Here is a 22,216-nt window from a genome sequence, read left to right on the forward strand (position 1 = left end):
TATCTCAATTTTATTTGAAATGGAGAGCATTCTTATCAAATCTCAAAATTGGTAAAAAATAGAAGATCAAAAAAGGAAAAAATTATAAAAAATAATCTTACGTATAGTCGTGGAGTACGTAAGTATCGTACAATCATTTTTAAAAAAGGGTAATTTATATTATTAAAAAATTATTATTTTTATTTAAATCTTATATTTATTTACTCTTTTTAAAATGATTACACAATACTTACAAACTCACGACTGTTACTATTATTTTTTAAATATAAAATTTAAGTTTCATCTGACTATTTAATATGAGCTTTATGGTCATCTTTATAATTGCTTCGAATTTAATGAGGTGCTAAATTATTGGCAGACCTATTATAAGTATTGCATCAAAAGTCCTCTGATTGGCAGACCTATTATAAGTAACAATCAGACCGAAACATTGGATCCCACCCCGTGGATACGACAAACGTAGGAGTCAGCAGCGAACATTTGCCAATTTGCCGGCCAGAGGTTTGAACTTGTGGCGCCATAATCGCATGCTCTCACTTCCACGTGTTCCTCACCTATGGTGGGCCAATCGCTATCCACTTTTTAAAACGTCTTTGACTCCTTCCGAAGGCTTTTGTCCTTTTGTTTCTGTTCATTTCGTCAAGCCAATCATTTAATGAAATTTGATTGAATGACTAATTTGGACATCTAGTCCCTCTCGTTACTTTATTTTTTAAATTAAAAAAAATTCTCAAAAAATACAACCAAGCTTTTATTTTCCTTTGTCTCCTTTTTCATTTTTTTTAATAAAAATAGATATTTTTAATTTTTATCCAAAATAAATGGCACAGTTCAAAAAATGAATAGATAAAATACTGTACAATATATAAGTCTAATTTAATTATATATATAAGATGAGATGAGATGAAATAAAAATTAAAAATTAAATAAAAAAATAAATGTCATAAATTTGATCGTTGCATATATATATATATATATGTACATATTTTTTACTAATTTAATTTCTAATATTATTTTCAAAACTAATGAATGTCATTGTAGTGTGTACATTTTTTTTTAATCATATCAACAACGTCCTTAATATTTTTAAAAAATAACTAAAGAAAAAAGTAGTTACATTCCTTAATATTTTACGAAGTCAATGTTCATGTGATTTATTTTGTCTTTTATCTTTCATTTATTTTTATTTCTTAATTTCAAAGAATATGCCGATGTGATAGATGATTAATTTCAAAAAATAGTTATATTCATTATTAAAAAATTAATTTTATTATATAAATCACGTATTTATTTAAATTAAAAAAAATTGTATAGTATTTAGATATTTTACTATTATAAATATTATTTCTCGCGATAGAAATCTAATTATAAATGTAATGAAATGCTCATTTGCATTTTAGATATTTATTTACACGAAAGGATTAAATAAATATACCCGAAAAGCATAAATACCGACTTTTTAAAACAAATTTAAAATCCAATTCTTTTTTTAGAATTTAACCTCGAAACTTAAAAAAAAAATAAAAAATAAAAAAAATTGAAAAATAGAAATGGATTGTCAATCAAACAATCCATACATAAGCCTCTGCTAGATAACGTGTCAAAATCAAAGGAATTTTCTATTTTTTTTTTCACCCTTTTCTCCCCAATCGAAACCATCATCAATTGTGTGTACATTTTAATATTTTTTTAAACCGCTTGTAACCTTTTCTTTCACTTTTAAATTTCTCTTTCCAATCTTGAGATTTACATACGAAGCCTTTACATTTTTTTTTTTTTTAAAATAGAGTTCAATTCAATTCATGAATGAAAAAAGTTATAGTTATGACTAATAAATTTAGGAACAAGTCCTGATTACAAGCCAACTACTCATCAATTATACGCTCCTCCGCACACAACTTTCATTATGCCGGACACTGTCTATAAAATTTCATAGAACTCTCCAATGATACAGCCCTTCTGAGATGCGAGACTCTATAAAAACAGAAATGTCCATCTCGACTTGTCTGTGAGAAAACAACTCATTTCACTCCCTCCCTCTAAAGGAGGAGGGGGATTTTCACCCTCATTCTCTAAAGAAGGATAGAGACTCACTATCCTACTCCTCCAAAAGAGGAAAGAGAATTGCCTACTTCAAAATAAAAAACTCAACGGAAAAATAAAATAAAACAAACTCGACTGAAAAATAAAAAACCCAGTGCTCCACACCGTACGTCATTCCACTCACTGCACTTTCATGCCCACGCAGCTCCCCACTCTTGTCGCCCACTATCACTGCTTTCCGTAACTTCCCCAGCCCACCCTACGTCCTGCCATAACCTGCAATCATCAAGCATGCAGCAAGCATGACCGAACGAACAGACGACTCCACGGTGCAAATGATTTTCAAGCATACAGCAAGCATGACTGGAATCTCCTCAAGACAGCCACTGGAAGCACACTACCACCGATCGAAATCCCTTATTACAGACTAAAAAACAAACCCAAAACACCCAGGAATCTACCAGATGGAAGGCCTCAGCCACCGTACTTCTTATTACATTTAACCAAAAGGAAGAACCGAACAAGAACTAAAGCTAACCCACAAAAAGGAAACAAGATAAACTAGACTGTAAAATGAGAAAGCAGGAAAACAGAGAAACAGTCGAAAAGGCAAAACACTGTCGCTGACCCCCTTCTCCGACCACCATCCATGAAGTTTTCCACCATGAGTTACGGCAGGGCTTCGCCCCAAAAGGAACCCTTATCCCCCTCATGTAAGTTGGCATGCATCCTAAACATCTTCTATTTTCCATGGATAAAACAGAGGCCTTAACCCCACGGAAACCACCCCAACCCAACATGCAATCCATCGCCTCTGAGAGCAAGCTGTCCTGCCCCTGTTCAAGCCGTAAAACCTCCAAAACCTCCCTCAGCAGACCATTTTTTCAGGCTACCCCCCATACATCTCTAAAAAACGTACTTACTCATATTATATGTATGGAAGCTAACACCTTAGCCAAACAGTCAGGAATACTGAATTAGGTCTTTGATTTTCAGCCACCCAAATCCAAGGCCATACGAAGCCGAGTTTCTCTACCTTCATCGTGTAAAATCTCTCCGCCCAACTGCGTGAAAAATGGTTGAGAATCCCGGAAACCAAGCCTGGTGGAGGCCGTGGAAGTACAACAAACTCAGATTTTATTATCAATATAAAACATGAAAACGAAAACAGAGGAAGAGAAAACTAAAAACAAGACTAAGAAAAAAGGGGAGAGGAGGTCGGCAGGAGCCGACCTCCCTCTGACTGTTTTCGCCGGACTTGTTTCCTAGAGAGAATGAGGACTTTCTCTCACTAGAAGGGTTCTCTCGGTTCCCTTTACATATACGAAGCCTTTACTAATATACAAATTCAATGCCAATCTCTCACTTCTTTGTAATTGGAGCTCTATCAGTATACTTTTTTTTATGAATGGTTTGATCTTTACGATTACATGTACTCTTTATAGATGAATGTCTAAAAGATAACACTTTCTGCCTAAACAGAGATTTAACCTCACATTTCATAAAACAAGATTACTAAATTTCTATAGATAAATATTTGAGAGACAAATTATTTTAGTATTTTAATAAATAATAAATAAACCGAAAAGGAAAATAGTAAGATAGATGCTTAAAAGATGGATTACAGTTTGGACCAACTTCGATAGATTTCAGAATTTGTGATAGCTCGTAAATGCAATACAATTGTCTTTTTTCAGCCACAAATGTCAGATTTAAAAAGTTTGGTGGTGGCAAGTTTAGTGATCTGGCTCATGTGTTGAGAAGAATTGTCGGAAGAAAACCACGCGGAGTATTTTTACAAAACCACAACTTTTCTCCAAACGATTTTCAACTTGCTTGTACTTTGCGTGTCTCTCAAGAGTTGCTAGAAAATTATATATATGTCTTTTTTGATCTAAAAGAAAGTAAAATAAAACTAAATAAAAGAAATATTGATAGACTAAGCGGGTAAACGTAAAAAGGAGGGAAGACGAGGGATGAGGAGAAGGAGGAAGTTAAAGCCTCCTCCCTTCCTACAAAAATAAGATTTTGAACCCTTAAAATTTTACGAGAGAAGATCTTAATGAGATGATAGCTTAGGATATAACATTTTTAATTCGTGGATATTACTTTTAAATGAACACAAATTGATCTAAAAGTTGATGATTAATATCACATTAACCCAATAGTATAGGAAAATATTAAATGTATTCGAGAAAAATTTACAAAAGACTTGATTCTTTACGTATTAGCTATTGATATATTAAAAATTATAATGTTTAAAATTTTTAAAAAAATAATAAAATAAGTATCATAAATATGATATTAAGTAAATTTTAAATATGTGTACACCATTCATATGGGAAAATGATCATTCCGTACACCCGTGTCAAAAAACAAATTGGATTTCATAAAGGTTAAGACTGGTTTGAATATTAAGAAGTGTTAAGATATGTTATGAATAGTAATAAAAAAATAAATAAAAAATAATAATTTAAAAAATAAATATTAATGTATTGTTGTATTTTTTTAATTATTAAAAATATTTAAAAAAAGCACGGCCAGCGGTCACCGCCTGGCGGCATATTAGCGTTATTTTAATGGAGTTAAGACCAAGGGTCCTTCTTTTTTATTTTTATTTTTAATTCTTTTGCCTTTAAAAAATTTTAATTAATAAAAAGCAGTTGTCTCTAATAGTAGCATTTTCCTAAAACGAAAATGATTCAAAAACAAAAATGCAGTTTGATACAGTCGTAGCCTGTGTGTGAAGCGGAGAAAAAGGCAAAAGGCAGAGAAAAGCTGCATCCTCTCCCTCACGCCTCGAATTTTTTTTAATTTCTTTCATTTTCTCTCTCATACTTTTTCGGAATCTAAACCAGCATCCTTCGTCAGAGACCCATCGTGATCATCTTGATTGTGCTTCGTCTTTCTCTGCACGCTTCCAAGATTTCACCTTTGTGAACCTTCACTTCCACGTTCTTTATCAATCTCCATTCGGGAGTTCACATTTTTGTGAACTTGTTTCTTTGATTTCTTTCGGGTTTCTTTTTGGTTTTCTATCGGAGCTTGGAGTGAAAATCTGCAGTGACTTTGACATCTTTTTGGAGGTAAGTAGAAGATCGGTTTATGGTTTAGGAGAATTTACGTTCTTTTCGGCTTGAGCTCCCTGTTTCCTTGCGGATAAAATGACGGAACGGAAAAGAACCTCATTATCGGGGTTCTGTGAGGTGTTTTTGTTTTTGGCGCTAGTTATAATTTTAACTCCTATTTTGGCAGCTGAGTAAAATGAGTTTCAAGATAAGAAATTTAGAATCTTGTTTTCATGGGTAGTTTCTTTTTGTTTTATTTTTTGGTTTGAAGAATTTGGTCTCTTGCTTTTCTTTTGGTTCCTAGATAATGAAAGCTTTCTAAATCGATTTCTCCGCATTTTGTCATAAGTCAAGTGTTATTTTCTTTGATTTACGTACTTGTTCTTGGCAAAAGAATGATGCATCAAACTGAAAAGATCTGTTTGTACAAAAGGGCATTGCCAAATAAGGTTAAGTTTGATTATAGATTCGGTTGTCAAGCATTCCGGGTTTTTTGTTTTTCGTATCTTAATTGTATCAACCACTTCGAAGTGTTTGGACTCCAATATTTGACTGAATCATACTGCCGGAGATCCGTAGAGTTAATTGAAAATTTAAGAATTTTCGGGATATTGAACATGTCAATGGTGACTGAAAACGCAGGAGCACTAGTCTGTGTCTTAAATGGTCCATTATGTTCATGGGATAAGTCACTGAGTGGGACCTTGTTAAAGTTTAATTGGCCTTCTAGTTTAAAAGTAAGCCTTTTGATCTCTTTTTTTAATCCCAATACTTCCAATAATCTCAAACTCTTGAGTTTTTTTCATTTTTTTTTGGTTGAAGAAAATTGGCAGGAAGATGTCGCTGAACTCTCGGGTCCCGCCTTCTTTCCTCTCGATCAATTCCTTGCCTGGGGATTTTCAATTCATGTCTCCAGCTTCCGATCAACTTGAAAAATCAGATGATGGGGATTTGGGAAACGATTATGTGAAACCATTGACTATTTCTGAAAACGGTGATTTAGGGGCTAAGGCTGTCGAGGGTCCTGTGGGTGATATCGATCGGGTTGTTGAGGATTCACCCTATGGTGGGAATGCAGTTGAATACAGGCCTTCAATGGGAGAATTGGATTCAGTAGCTTCAGATTTACCTTCAATCTCGGCATCTCGTCGAGAACATAGGTGGGATGACACCACCTCCTTTGCTGCAAAAAAGGTATTTTGTGACTTCTAGTTAATATCTTCTTTTCCAGCTGAGCTCATATATCTCTTAAAGATACATGGTATTATTATATTTTATTTGCTCGATCAATTGAATTTTTTTAATTTCTAGGAAAGGATGTCATAGAAATCCTTGTTATTCTGCGCTGTCTTCATTGCTAAATTCTCAGTTTTTTGCTTAGTCTAGCTTGCCTATTGTGTTATATAATACATCGTGTAACAATGTATTTCTGAAGGAAATAACTGTCTATGATAAGGGGCATTTGACATGCTAAAACAGATTGCTAATGAAAAATAAAAGAAAATGAGATGCATTTGTGGCCCAAGATGGTAATGTTTTTGCTGCATTGTTTTTATTGGTTTGAAAAATAGAAGCTTTAGTGAAAATCCTCTTCTGTCTTTGAAGGTAGTATTTGTAAAATTTTTCCATGAATTTAGAATGTAAGAAGCAACATGAATAGTCTCATCCCTTGAATGAAGAGCATCATTAATTTATTTCTTATGCGTTAGTGATAAGTAGCAGTTGGCTTGTTGCAAATGTTTAATTTTGATCCTACCATCCTATCTCAAAAGTGGCTTTGATAGTCATTGATTTTGTAAGGGGGATCAGCATCTTGGGGAGTTTTCTAACGAGGCCATAATTTAACTTATAGGGATACCACTCTATCTAAAAGCTTAAGCCTTTGGGTTTTGGCCGAATTATGTATTTTTCACTTTCTTTTGTGACATCTTTCCAACGTGGGACTTAACATTATTACAATAATACTTCCATGCTCAAAACCTGTCTTTGTTCCCTTATTTTTATTTGTTATATAGAGATGTTAAAATTGGCCAAAAAATCTGACATTAAGTGTTAGATACATAACTTCCAGATACAATGAAACTTAGTTTGATTATAGAATAGGATGGAAACGACACCGCTGGTAGTGTATATTTTTCTCTGAAGGAATGGTGGAGTTAGGTAACACAGTTCTGTATTCTGTGCGAGATTAACAAGCAACGAATTGCTTTGAGCTTGGTTACCACAACTAATTAAGTAATTTCTGTGGTGTTTTTCAAAGAATCATGGGATTGGCATAGCTACTTTTCTCTTGTGCACCTCTGTGTGGTTGTCAAAGAATCATGTGGGACAGATTTATGGAAACTGTCTATATGTGCTTGCAGTGGGCTTACTGCTTAGAGTTATGGGAGTTCGTGGATAGGGTATAGAATTTTAGAAGGAAGGGCTAGGTTTCAAAGATTCACTTTTTTAAAAGATAGGGAAAAAGAGTAAGAGCATTGTTTTTTTTTTTGTAAGTAAAATAAAAAGAGCATTGTTTCTTGAAGCAGATAGTTCCCTAGAGAACTCCAGACTGTGGCTGTGTTTGGGTGCTCATGGCTGGTTTTATAGGCTATTTGGTACAGAAGAATGTGGGGTTTATTTGGGGTTGGAAATCAGAGAAGAAAAGAACAAAGTTTCTGTTCAGTGAGTACCCGTGAACAGTATTGTATGCAGTAAAGAAGAAGAAGACCACGCAAGACACGCTTAGAAACACTCAAAAACTCAAAATTCTATCATCAAAGTCTTTTTTCCTTAATCTAGTGAAGCCTGGACATATAGGATTATCATCAATTTCATATCCTACTAGAACTAGGGCTCTTGATTTGAGTAAGGAACTATATCTCTAGTTAAAGACGTCATACTATTAGAAAGTCTAATATAATCAAGACCAAACATGCGTAAAAATGGAAATATGTGGAGGAACTTCATGAAATTTCAGACCTGTCTTTGCACATAAAAATACCCATCACTCATGAACTGATTTTTACGTTCAAAAACTGTTTTAACCTTAAGGCAACACTTATTATAATCTTTAAAATCATATAGGTCTTTCTCTAAGTGGTTGGCTCATCATTGCTAAATGCATGAAATGCTCTTTGGTTGCTGAAACTGAAAATCACTCGAAAGGCAGCAACTAGACCTTTATTCCATGTCTGCTTCATTCTTCATTAGTTAGAGAAAATCTTGCCCTCAATTTGCAAAATGTTGGATTATAGGACTCCTTATACTGATCTTTGATATTTAGGGATTTCTTCTTCTTCTTTTTCTTTTCTTCTAATGTTTAGGTATTTTTATTGTATACTTGGATACCACCAGTTTTTGAGATTGTATAAAATTACATTTATTTATCAAAAAAAGTTTTTTTTCCCTCTTTTTCCACCGAATTATAGTTAATTTGAGATTTTGAGCTGACATTTTCAACATCCTATTTGCCATATTACCTGATGTTGAAGTTTTACTGGTACAGAAGCTTCAATCATGGATTCAACTTCCAAATGGAAATTGGGAGCTTGGAAAGATTTTATCAACCTCTGCAACTGAGTCTGTTATTTCATTGCCTGATGGGAAAGTAAGAGAACTTTTGGGGATTGAGAATTATATCCTTTATGTATTGCAATCAGATGTTCACTTCATATTTTCTTTTGTAGGTTTTAAATGTTAAAACTGAAAGCTTGGTACAAGCAAATCCTGATATACTTGATGGTGTAGATGATCTGATGCAGCTAAGTTATTTAAATGAACCTTCAGTGTTATACAATCTTCAGTATAGATACAATCAAGATCTGATTTATGTAAGGATTTATATATTTTTCTTTTGAAATTTGTTTATATTTGTTTTCTGCTTCTAATGTTCTATCTTTATGGTATGGATTTTTGGGTAAAATTTGTGCTTACAGACAAAAGCAGGCCCTGTTTTGGTTGCCATAAATCCCTTTAAGAAAGTTCCTTTATACGGAAATGATTACATTGATGCATATAAGCGTAAATCTATTGAGAGCCCACATGTGTATGCCATTACTGACACGGCTATCCGGGAAATGATACGAGGTAATTCTGCTTATAAAAAACTTAGCAAGATTCTATTTACAGCATTTAAGTCCTCTGCAAATTGTTTTAGTGTATGGTTTTCTTACTTCTGATCTATTTCCTCAGATGAAGTAAATCAATCCATCATCATAAGGTCAGTAGATTTTACTGACTTCTTGCGATTCCTGTTAGTCATTTTTTTTTTTTTTTTTTGCAGATGACTTAATCTTATGTTTACAGCTTTAACATGAGGATTGCCACTTTTTATTGTGTTTTGTATTTGTCAATGTTGTTTCTTTTTGTAGATATAGGCTTCGGTACTTATTTTATATCATCGTGCATGTGTTCGAATTTGCTAAAGTATGGGATTGATCACTTTTCTTTATCTCCCATTATGTTGAAATCAAACTTTGTAGTGGTTGAAGAGAAGTAGCCCCAAAGAATAATTTCATGGGTCAGTTGTATCAAGGAATTTGCAAGTTTAAACATCAATTCCAATCAGCTTCAGTTTGGTGTTATGTACTTATCTATGATTTCCAATTGCTTGCTGTCTGAAGGACCCCTGTATCTATCTGTGGTTAAATTGCTTTTCCTTTATTTTTCACTTTTTAGGGTCAATTCGGTCGCACCATGTTAGTGGGTTCAAAATTTAATATACTAGTAGGGATACTTTGAATTTATGCTGCTTTAATATATCTAAATATTCTTTCATTGTAATTGTTTATTTAATGTTCAGTGGTGAAAGTGGAGCTGGGAAAACTGAGACAGCAAAGATAGCGATGCAATATTTGGCTGCTCTTGGTGGTGGAAGTGGAATAGAATATGAAATATTGAAGACTAATCCGATTTTAGAAGCTTTTGGTAATGCAAAAACACTGAGAAATGACAATTCAAGTCGTTTTGTAAGTCCCTTGTTTTCCCCATGAGCTACTTTTGCATACTTACTACTAGGGTCAATTGTAACTAATCAACCCTACAACTAGGGTTAATTAGAAATGACTATTCAAAAGTGAAGGTGTTGAAGTTATGACCTTCTCCTCTGCAACATTTTGAAATTCACTGCAGTGATAATCTTAGTGAAAATGTCACAGGGAAAGCTGATTGAAATTCACTTCAGTGAAACTGGAAAAATATCTGGTGCCAATATTCAAACTTGTAAGTTCCCATGTATTGCTGAACTCCCTCAATTAAATTTTAGCTTATTCATTTGTTGTTTTTCCATGAAAGTGCAAAACTGACCTTAATTTTAATCTATCTTTTGCTTGTTTTATTGTGAACAGTTTTGCTCGAAAAGGTAATTCTTTATTCCTCTGATATATTGTTTTGGCTCATTTGCTTTTCATTTAACTCATGTATTCATGCTTCCATACCGACAGTCTAGAGTGGTCCAATGCACCGAGGGAGAAAGATCATATCATATCTTTTATCAGCTCTGTGCTGGGGCTCCTACTGCTCTACGAGGTACTGTTGTCAGTTATTTCATTACATCATTTTCAAGATATATCCTCACATAATGTGTCCTGAAAAATAACATAACATTCACTGTCTCCTGACCTCAAAAGTAAGAAAATAAATATAAGCATATTACTAAATTCTTAAAATCACAAAGATAAGTTATGGGCAATACTTATCATCAACCCATTAAAAAATATCCAAGTGTCCTCTCATACAATTTCCATGAAATTGATTCAACAATTTTTCATAAAAGGGCATAAAAAACTAGGATTAATGTAAAATTGTCTTGATCAGCGTTCTGCTTTGGTTAGTTTGCATACCTGTAGTCTGTATTCGTTGATATGTTTGTTTCCCTGATATGTTTTTGTCAATCTTGATTCTGAAACAGAGAAAATAAACTTGAAGAGTGCAGACGAGTATAAATATCTAAGGCTGAGCAATTGTTATTCAATTGGTGGGGTTAATGATACTGAACAATTTCGCATTGTTATGGTAATTTTCTCTATCATGAATTAAAACAAATTTAGCCTTAATGTGACTTTTTCATCTGAGGGAAAAAATTTTAGTCTTTAGAAGTCTAGAGTGAGTGCAACTGAATTTGCCATAAAATTGTTACCATTTTCTAGGAAGCTCTGGATGTTGTCCATATTAGCAAAGAAGATCAACAGAGTGTATTTGCAATGCTTGCTGCTGTCTTGTGGCTTGGAAACATCTCATTTTCCGTGATTGACAATGAAAGTCATGTTGAAGCTGTGACAGATGAAGGTAAGAAGCTTCTGGAACTTCACATTTTTGTACTGTAATAATTTCCCAATGAGGATGTTATATGGAGCTCAGATATTGGCGCGATATGCAAATTGGATATACCAACATGTCAAATTCTTGGATAAGTAGGGTATGATATAGTCAGGAGATGTCAATACATCTGCTAACAGAGATACTTTCAGTTAAACCACTTAGAGAATGAATTGAATTTCTTGTTACGGAATAGCATAAATGCAGTCTACAAAAACATTGACATTGTGAAAGAGTCATTGAATTGCTATGGTCCTCTTGAGTATCACTATGCAATGAGACAGGCTATGAAATTACAAAAACTATAGTGTTTTTCTTATGCTTTTAGCAGATTTAGAAGTCACAAGAGTTAAAAGGGATAAAAGATTGTGGATAGCCAATTCGGCTAAGAGATTCTAACCACTAGAAAAATGAGACATTTATTGAGGTTAAGAAGCATTTTCTGAAACTCTTTGACGAGAAACTAAGTTTTAGAAGTTTTTAATAACCTTAGAGGTGAGAGGTTCAGTGTACTTGGTTATTCCTTTTGATATATATAATATTTTTACTTATAAAAAAAAAAAAACCTTAGAGGTGAGCGGAGAAGAGAAAATGGAAGAGTCCAGGAAGAGAACATATTTTTCGGTGGTATATGATAAGGGCTCTGGCAAAGTTACTTGGAATTTAGTATGTTGGATTTATGGTACTGTAAGGGGACAACTTAGGTTCTGCTTGGCCACTGAGATTTCTCAGATGAGAATTTTGAGTTTTAAGATTAAATGTTAAAATATTATATTTTAATATTATTATTGTATTGGGATTTGAAAAAGTTAAAAAAAAGTTAAGTTGTTTATTATATTTTGTATGGGGATTTGAGAAAGTTGTAATGATGAGATGAGAATTTTATGTTTGAGATAAAAATTTCTTGTGGCCAAACACAACCATGCTTCTAGATTTAGCATGCTTAACATTGAGGGCCAGGCATAGCTGGCCTGCCATCTGAGGCATGGTTTGCAAATGCTTGTTTGGGTTGCTTTGGTATGGTTTGTGTAATGTGCATAGATACGTCCTCAAATATATATGCCAATAATGAAACTATGGTTGGCCTTGGCTCCCCATCCTCCAAATATGGCCGCCCATGCCTGTTGATATTCTGATCCAACCTGCACTGTTGGCTTTCCACACTTTCTCTTTGGACTACAATTGGGTCGGTCAGTGGAATTGGACTAAAAGTGACTGTCTTTTGACTTTTGAGCTATATATAGATATGTATGTGTGCGTGCAGATTTCAGGAGGTTAACTTCCTCTAGCTTGTTGTCATCATCATCCGCAAAAAAAGATGGCTCTTAAGTTTGATTTGAAGTTTGAAGTTTGAAGGAGCAATAGCCTGTAGTAAGATTAAAAAAAATTAGGGCAGGCCCATGTAGGTCAGCATTACAATAAATCAAGAAAAGTTCATAATATAAGAGTAAAAAGTATTTTCCCAAATGCACGGCTTCTTTAGATGAGAAGTGTGATTACATTTGGATAAAAGTGCTGATGAACTAGCCAATGAGGGCCACTCAAAATTCTTAGAAAATTTGTCGAAAGCAACAATCAAAAATCTATTGGAAAAGAAAATGGAACTTTAGGATCTCAAAGCCGCTCTTCAAAGCTTCATTCATGGCAATTTGAAGAGGACAGAGTTTGGAGCTAAACAACCTCTGGAAGGCTCCATGGTCAATGACTTCTCAATTAAACTTTGGAAGTAGGATCGACTTGAAATATTAAAAGATCAGGTTGAACTTGGCACAGAGAATTATCTTCAGACTATGATCAAGTTGGAAGTTGGGAGAGCTGATTTCCACCAGGATTGGGTCGGAAGTACAACCTTACCCTCAAAGATCTTTATCTTTTTAGATATTTTTTATTGGGGTTTGTGAAAGTGGGAGGGTCAGTTTGTAAAATTTTCTGGAAAAATTTATGTGAAAGTTGTATAATTGGGCATTTGTTAAGATTGTTTTGATGTTGTGTTTTTTATAGAAACCTAAGCAAATGATTAGATAAAAGGGTTTTTGAGAAATAGATTTTTTTGGGATTAAAAATGTATGGATTGAAGTTGAACAATTTTGAAAAACATTAAACCAAACATAGACTAACGGATTTCCAAGATCCATTTTCAACATTGCCATGGAGAATACATTGGTAACAATCGACTTAGAACTCTTAAATGACTCTCCTCAATGGGAAGTGGAGTTTGTTTGTAACACCCATCCTTGTGGTGGGATGTAAGAGATAGTTTTAGAAAATAAGATGGGAATTACTGAACTTTTTAAAACTTTTCATTTTCTTCCAAGGATATAAAAGATTCTATAGTTAAAAACTCAATCATTCTTTGTAAATTAAAAAGAGAGTTTGTAGTGAAATTCATTAAATTAAATTAGAAAGTCATTTTTTCAAAATACGAGTTCATATGTTACATAAATAAAATATGTCTATGCTTTTGTCACCTTTTCCTTAAGTCATGTCCATCCTGACGCTTCGTCCTCATTTCATTCTTGGGAGGGCCATACAATAAAAACAGAATGAGTCGAATACTCAGTAAGCATAACTTCATATTGTAAACATATACCAAAGTAGGTTTTTATTCATACATTCTTTATTCCTCTACCTACATTACATAATACATTTATTCCTTTGAAAACATTATAAGGTGGGATTTTTTCTTTTAAAAATGTAGAATTATAGGGAGATTTAATTTGATGATCTGTCAGCAATGTTAGGGGCTAAGATTGAGGAGATCTACAGCTAACAGATCATGTTTTCTTATCCCATGATTTTAGGAGATTTAATTTGATGATCTGTCAGCAATGTTAGGTGCTAAGATTGAGGAGATATACAACTAACAGATCATGTTTTCTTATCCCAAGATTTTAGGGGGTAGTCTGTTACCAAATCCGTAGATATGAGTTTCCATTTTTATAGCTTTCTTTTTTAGGTAGTTTTGATTCTTTCCTAAGTAAGTTGTAAATATTCATCCCTAAAATAGATGAATATTATCATCTATATATAGAGGGGAGTGTAATCATTTTAATATATATTGGAATATTGAGTTTTCCCTTCCAATTCAATATGGTATCAGAGCATTCTCTCAACCCTAATTCCCTCATATGACCAAATACGGGAAACGTGATTCAACTACTACCGTTTCCCAAATCACCTCCAATCAGGAAGCAATGGCTTCTAGCAACAGTAGTGCAGATAGTAACCTCATGCCCATTGCAGGACACAAACTGAATGGGAACAACTATCTTCAATGGTCCCATTCCGTAATGATGTTCATATGCGGAAAGGGCAAAGACGATTATCTCAACGGAGTTGCTGCCAAACCGAACAAGACGGATGAAAAGTTCAAATTCTGGAATGCTGAAAATAATATGGTCATGTCTTGGCTCATTAATTCCATGACAAATGACATTGGAGAAAATTTTCTTCTCTATGGAACAGCAAAGGAGATTTGGGACGCTGCCAAGGAAACATATTCTAACAATGAGAATACGTCGGAATTGTTCGAGGTGGAGAGTGTTCTCCATGACTTCCGCCAAGGAGAGTTAACGGTGACTCAGTACTTCAACACACTCAATCGCTATTGGCAGCAACTGGACTTGTTTGAGGAGCACAATTGGAGCTGTCCGGATGATGGAATCAGGTATATACAGATTATTGAACGGAAAAGAATATACAAATTTCTGATTGGATTAAATAAGAATCTCGATGAAGTACGAGGAAGAATCTTAGGATCCAAACCACTACTAAATATCCGGGAAGCATTTTCAGAAGTTCGGAGAGAGGAAAAACTCAATATTCCAATATATATTAAAATGATTACATTCCCCTCTATATATAGATGATAATACTCATCTATTTTAGGGATGAATATTTACAACTTACTTAGGAAAGAATCGAAACTACCTAAAAAAGAAAGCTATAAAAATGGAAACTCATATCTACGGATTTGGTAACAGACTACCAAATCCCCTAAAATCTTGGGATAAGAAAATATGATCTGTTAGCTGTATATCTCCTCAATCTTAGCACCTAACATTGCTGACAGATCATCAAATTAAATCTCCTAAAATCATGGGATAAGAAAACATGATCTGTTAGCTGTAGATCTCCTCAATCTTAGCCCCTAACATTGCTGACAGATCATCAAATTAAATCTCCCTATAATTCTACACTCCCCCTCAAGCTGGGCGGTAAATATTTATTAACCCCAGCTTGGAACTCAGATCATCAAACACCTTTCTTGGTAGAGCCTTGGTAAGAATGTCAGCTGTTTGAAGGCATGTAGGCACGTACAACATCTTGATTATTCCTTCCTCTATCTTCTCCTTTATGAAATGTCGATCAATTTCCACATGTTTTGTTCTATCATGATGTACTGGATTTTTGGCAATGCTGATTGCTGACTGATTATCACAGAACATTTTCATAGGTTCTTCATCTGAAATCTTTAATTCCTTTAGCACCCTTCTTAACCATATTCCCTCACAAATGCCGTGTGCCATTGCCTGGAATTTAGCTTCTGCACTGCTCCTTGACACCACTGATTGCTTCTTACTTCTCCATGTGACCAAATTACCCCACACATATGTGCAGTACCCTGAAGTTGATCTTGTGTCTTGTACTGATCCTGCCCAATCTGCATCGCTGAACACTTCAATATCTCTTCTTTGGTTCTTCTCAAAAAATAATCCTTTACCTGGTGTTAGTTTCAGGTATCTCAGGATTCTATACACAGCCTCCATGTGTTCTTCATTTGGATTATTCATGAATTGACTTACCATGCTGACAGAAAAACCAATATCTGGTCGTGTGTGAGATAGGTATATTAGTTTACCCACTAATCTTTGGTATCTCCCTTTATCCACGGGTGCACAATTTTCCTTAGCGCCTAGTTTGGTTGTTGGATCCATAGGAGTATCTGCCGGCTTACACCCGAGCATTCCAGTCTCTTTTAAGAGATCTAGGACATATTTTCTTTGTGAGACAGAGATTCCCTTTCTTGACCTTGCAATCTCCATGCCTAGGAAGTATTTGAGATTCCCAAGGTCCTTGATCTCAAATTCTGCAGCTAGAAAACTTTTGATGGTGCTGATTTCCTCTTCATAATCTCCTGTTAGAATTATGTCGTCCACATATACAATGAGGACAGCAAGCTTTCCTGCAGGAGAGTGTTTAACAAATAGAGTGTGGTCAGTTTGACATTGAGAGTAGCCATGTTTCTTAACTACCTTTGTGAATCTTTCAAACCAGGCTCTTGGAGATTGCTTGAGCCCATATAGAGATCTCCTAAGTTTACAAACTTTGCTGCGTGTAGTTTGTGTCTCAAATCCTGGAGGAATTTCCATGTAAATTTCTTCAGCTAGGTCCCCATTTAGGAAGGCATTCTTGACATCTAGTTGGTGCAGAGGCCAATCAAGGTTTGCAGCCAAAGATAGTAGAACCCGAACTGTGTTTAACTTGGCTACAAGGGCAAATGTCTCCTCATAGTCGATTCCGTATGATTGGGTGAATCCCTTTGCAACCAGCCGTGCCTTGAATCGATTAACACTCCCATCTTCATTATATTTGACTGTGAAGATCCATTTGCAGCCTACTGGGCGTTTTCCAGCTGGTAATTCTGAGATTTCCCATTTTAATGGCCTAAGCTGCCATGATTTTCTTGCTTCTGTTTCTAGTTCTTAAATAGGTGTATGTTCATGTATACCTCCAGTGTACCTGGGCTATGCCCATCTTTATCTTAATGAAGCTTTTATTACTTATCAAAAAAAAATTCTGAGATTTCCCAAGTTCCATTTTTTTCAAGTGCATGAATTTCTTCATACACTGCTGATTTCCACTCAGGTGAGCTGAGAGCTTCTTGTATATTATTAGGAACCTGGATGTTGTCAAGGTTGGCAACAAATGCTTTGAACTTCGGTGATAATCCTTCATATGACACAAATGTGTATATAGGGTGTTTTGTGCATGATCTTACACCTTTTCTCACAGTAATAGGAAAATCACTATCATCATTAGTTTCGGGATTATAGTTACCTGATGGATCTTCACTTGATCTAGGACTTGGGTCAGACTCTTGGGTTTGCTCAAGAGATGCTTCTTGTTCCATCTCCGTTTGGTTTTTTCTCCTCCTTGAGTAGGTAATCAACTCATCATTCTTTGTTGATTGAATAGTGTCCAGATTTTGAGGTGGATTATTGGTTTGATCTTGAGGAGGAGATTCTAGGAAGTAAGGAGATTCAAGGAAGAGATTTTGAGGAGGTTTTAATTTTTCATAAAATCATTTTCCACACCTTGTACATTCCGTCATAAAGATTTAACTGATTTCACAACATTCAATTAAACTGTTATCACTTTTTATTGGCCGGTACACACTGTTATGTCCCGTGTGTTAGGATTAGTGGTCTTTTGGACTTGGACTCCACTTGTGGCTACAGGTTGGGAATCCTTTTTAGTTAGGAGGCAGCACTAGGTGCACTACTAATACTACTCATTGGGATGAAGTTAGTTAAGATAAGAATTGCTGCACGGGTTGGCGCTGGTATAAAAGTGGTGACTTTCAGCCCGATTGGGTCCCCTAGGCTCATGTTATGGCCCTCTAACATTTGCTTCCCATTCTTTAAAGAAGTACTCGTCTATCTTATCTTGCATATCCCTTGTGCCTCCATTTTGTATTTCTATCTATTTGGAATAGATGTAATATGGATACTGGGATCCTTTTATAATCTGAATGCTTCGTTCGAGTTGCATAATTTCCATGAATATCCTTGTATTTCAAATGTTCTAGTGACCAAATATTTTTTAGATTTGATTTTATTCTTGGTGGACTGTAGTATAGAGGAAGCTTTGGGTCGGATGAAATCTGATCTTTTTACCATGGCTTGTCTAGAAATAATTTTTTTATTAGTAAATTCATTTCATTAGAAGGCGTAGAGGGGGCACAATCCTAGCACACAACATGTATACAAGAGATAACCTCTTGCATGAATAAAACAAAAAACCATACTTAGCAATCTCCCAATTGACCTCTCCAACAATCTATCAACTCTATCACTCAACTTGGAAATGACCCATTCAATCCCAAAAAGACTTAAAAATCACAATCCATAATGGTGTTGCCCCATCACAATGGAGAAGAAGGTGTTCTACGGATTCTCCGTTGCTTTCAACAGATCTCAGTTTCTTGTGATCCTAATTTTCTGAAATAGATTTTTAGAATTGGAGTTGGAAAATGGGATAAATTCCTACACAACTTATCAAAAAATAAATTCCTACACAGCCCAGGAGTATCTTAATCTCATCCAAGTCAAGAACTTCAAGTCAATCAATTCATTTATGTACAGGGCTTGGAGATAAGAAAGCGGTTTTTTTATCCCTGCTGTCATCATCTTGGCTGGATATGAATTGAAATGTTGTTTATCTTATTGTACAAAGCATAGTAATATCACATTAATTTCTGCGGGTTTATTTCTCTGTAGCTATTGCACATGAGGTGATTTCTCTTTCAACATTTGTATTTGTTGCAGCGGCCAAGGCACACACTTGCTGTCGATATTTTTCAATTTTTTGAGAGTATGATAGGATGAAAAGTCGCTTTCAAAGCTTCATTTATTTCTTGTTTCAGGACTTTCCGCTGCATATTTTCTTGGGCATCATTGGCTACGGATTCTGCTACATTTTAGAATCCTATGGTGCCTAGAACCAGTTTCTTTGTCAGACATGTATTTAATGATCTTTTGATCCCTTGTTTTTCTTGTTCCATCATTCCAGTGATATTGCATCTTCTTCAAACATTAAATCCTGGAGGAAACTATACATCGATGAATCTAACCTTCATGATTATTTGCCTGCCCACACGGTTTATTTTTGTGAAATGTTGTCAATGTGAAGTTGATTTGTTTTACTTTCAGGTCTAGATAATGCTGCTAAATTAATTGGATGTGATGTTGGGGAGCTTAAGTTGGCTTTGTCAACTCGCAAGATGAGGGTTGGGAGTGATAATATCGTCCAAAAGCTAACTCTATCACAGGTAAAAAGACTGATCGTAAAATATAAGTCCGAGTGTTGATTGTTAACATTGTATATTTGGCATAAAAATATAGGCAGATAGCATAACTTCCTGAGACTGAGTGACAGTCTTTGGATTGTTAAAAATTTCTTTGCATTTCTTTGTTGTTATTAACTAGCTGTATCTTCATTATGTTGTAATTCTCTTTCAATGGATTTTGGACATTATGTCAAAGTCCACTGTCATTATATAAAGACTGCTCAGAATGGATGTCAACTGCTTAATCAGACTGAACTTTGAATTGAAAATAGTCTTAAAGTAAAATTTTTAGCTGTTTACAGATATGAGTATAATGTTGGGGTGGGATTATGGTTCAAAGCCTAGGACTTGTGAGACTTGTCAAATGTTCGGTTCATCACTCCGGCACTAAAGTCCTCCATGTCTCACATGAGGTGCATGTGGCACATTCCAAATCTTTCTTTGGTATTTAAGATTTTGGTGGAGTGTTTTGAGTTGCCCACATGAGGGTCTGGTATCAAAGCTCTCTCTCTCTCTCTCCCTTTATTTTGAAGAGAGAGAGATCTCATTGTGGGAATACTTGTTTCATAAGTTCACATTAGTTGACACAACTTGAGGTATGCGCACGTTTGTTTTTGGTTGCTGTCCATAGCAGTGGTCGGCATATATTTGGTCAAGTATAAAATAGAATCTTGAATTTAAGAATATATCATTGGGTGGAATATGATACTAATAAGAAAATATTTTGAACAGTTACAGATTACGATGGCTGGCTACTGTAAGTTTCAGAAATTCTTTAAGACTTGAACATAAAATTTTCATAAATCTGCCCTTTCTTGCAGTTTATTTTCCCTTTCTTCAAGGCAGCCCAAGTCATGCTTTGGAGTGTAAACGAAAGGCCTGAAAGTTGATTTAGGAACCTGGAACAAGGAAACTGTTGGAGATGCAGGGTGACAGAAACTGCTGCTTTTGAATGAGTTAAATGTCTTAGACGCCTTTTAAAAAGGGAGACTTTTGACCAATTAGCCTCATAAGTGGTGTCTATAAAATCTTGGCTAAGGTACTTGCTAATAGGCTACAAATTGGGCTCTAAAAGATTATCTCCAAATCACAATATGCTTTTATCAGGGAAAGGAAAATGTTAGATTCCATTCTTATTGCTAACGAATGCCTAGATTACTATAAGAGCAGGAGAACCAAGATTGCTATGCATATGGGTTTTAGAGAATGCTTATGTCCATGTTAAGGAGTGTTTCCCATATTGGATGAGTTGTGGTTCTGGGGGGGAGTGGTGCAGGTGAATGTCCATCTGGGTGTCCACAACGTACTTCTTGATCCTGGTGAATGGCACTCACGGGCTTTTTAAGAGCTTCAGGGAGTGAGACAAGTTGCCCTATATCCGTCTATTGTTTGATAACATGAAGCTGTTAAGCAGGATGACCCCGTCCATGGTTAGTTGAGGCCTTTCAGTAGGAATCTCGGTGAAATCTAGCGAAATCTGAGCTGGTTCCTGTTGACTCTGTGGAGGACGTGAATAGCTTGGCAGCCAGTTTTTGTTGCGAGGTTTCCTTGCCCATGACATATCTTGGCCTCGAGTGTTTCAAAGCAAAGTCTATTTGGGAGGGTATTCTTGAGAAGATGGAAAGGGTAGTGGCAGGATGGAAGATATTATATCTGGAAAAAGGATGATATAGTAACTCTGATAGAGTACATTGTTCAACTTGTGAACATACTTTATTTCTTTATTCTCGCTTCATGTAGATAGTGCTAATTGTATTTAAAATTAAAGTGTGAATTTATAAGGAGGTGTGGGGGAGGAGCATTCTCACCTTATAAATTGTTCCAAATTTTGCTTCCCATTAATGGACTGGAGCTTGGGTATTTGGAAACTAATCCCCTTCAACTGGGCTTGTATGGAGAATGGTTATGACACTACCAATGAAAAGGAAACTGCGTGGAGGATAGTGATGGGCATGAAGTATGATAGCTCGAGGAGTTGGTGTCCACGCTCACCACATCAACCTTCTAGAATGAGAGAATAATTTGTAGGAATAATTCTCATTAATTCGTAACAAAGGTACAAGGCAGTATAAATAGATTACAATAGAAGGAAAAAGGAAAGAATAAACTAGGAAAGAATAAATTAAATGCTAACTTCTAAGGAAACTAAATCTCCTATAATATTCGCACATTTACAGCTAATATCCCCTAGAATACAGCAGAGTTGACTAGGTAGATTTTTGGAAACTTTCCAACACTCCCCCTCAAGCTGGTTGAAGATGTCTTCCATAGGCAGCTTGCTGATTAAGTTTTCAAACTGTTTCTTCGGCAATCCCTTTGTAAGTATGTTTGCTACTTGCTCAGCTGTAGAAATATAGGGCAAACAAATTACCCCACTATCTATTTTCTCCTTGATAAAATGCTTTTCCACCTCCACATGTTTTGTTCTATCATGAAGAACTGGATTGTGAATAATAGCTATTGCAACTTTATTATCACAATACCATTTCATTGGTAATGAACTAGTAACTTTCAACTCTTCCAGCAATCGTTTAATCCACAGTGCTTCACAAATTCCATGAGCAACAGCCCTAAACTCAGCCTTTGCACTACTTCTTGCCACCACATCCTGTTTCTTGCTGCGCCATGTTTACTACTTCTTGCCATCACATTCTGTTTTAGGTACCTTAGGATTTTGTATACAACATCAAAATGTTTAGGTCCTGGTGAGTGCATAAACTGGCTTGCCACACTTGTT

At 35.2% G+C, this 22,216-nt stretch overlaps 1 protein-coding gene across 3 annotated transcripts in view; it reads left to right on the plus strand.

The window, feature by feature from the left end:
- Positions 1–4,728: 4,728 nt before the first annotated feature.
- LOC122314234 (myosin-1-like) overlaps positions 4,729–22,216 on the plus strand; it is a 46,406-nt gene continuing 28,918 nt past the window's right edge. The window contains exons 1-13 of one of the 3 annotated variants that reach the window (XM_043129704.1): positions 4,729–5,129; positions 5,934–6,305; positions 8,599–8,700; positions 8,780–8,923; positions 9,029–9,179; positions 9,285–9,312; positions 9,895–10,060; positions 10,250–10,313; positions 10,439–10,452; positions 10,535–10,619; positions 11,002–11,105; positions 11,240–11,378; positions 19,343–19,461. In XM_043129704.1, the coding sequence (XP_042985638.1) occupies positions 5,949–6,305; positions 8,599–8,700; positions 8,780–8,923; positions 9,029–9,179; positions 9,285–9,312; positions 9,895–10,060; positions 10,250–10,313; positions 10,439–10,452; positions 10,535–10,619; positions 11,002–11,105; positions 11,240–11,378; positions 19,343–19,461 (1,473 nt within the window). In that variant the 5' untranslated portion in view covers positions 4,729–5,129; positions 5,934–5,948. Of the gene's footprint in view, positions 5,130–5,933; positions 6,306–8,596; positions 8,701–8,779; positions 8,924–9,028; positions 9,180–9,284; positions 9,313–9,894; positions 10,061–10,249; positions 10,314–10,438; positions 10,453–10,534; positions 10,620–11,001; positions 11,106–11,239; positions 11,379–19,342; positions 19,462–22,216 lie in introns of those variants that run through there. The other 2 variants (XM_043129701.1, XM_043129703.1) reach the window with 2 other exon arrangements.

Source organism: Carya illinoinensis, chromosome 6, assembly GCF_018687715.1.
Source record: "Carya illinoinensis cultivar Pawnee chromosome 6, C.illinoinensisPawnee_v1, whole genome shotgun sequence".
Taxonomy (NCBI): Eukaryota; Viridiplantae; Streptophyta; class Magnoliopsida; order Fagales; family Juglandaceae; genus Carya; species Carya illinoinensis.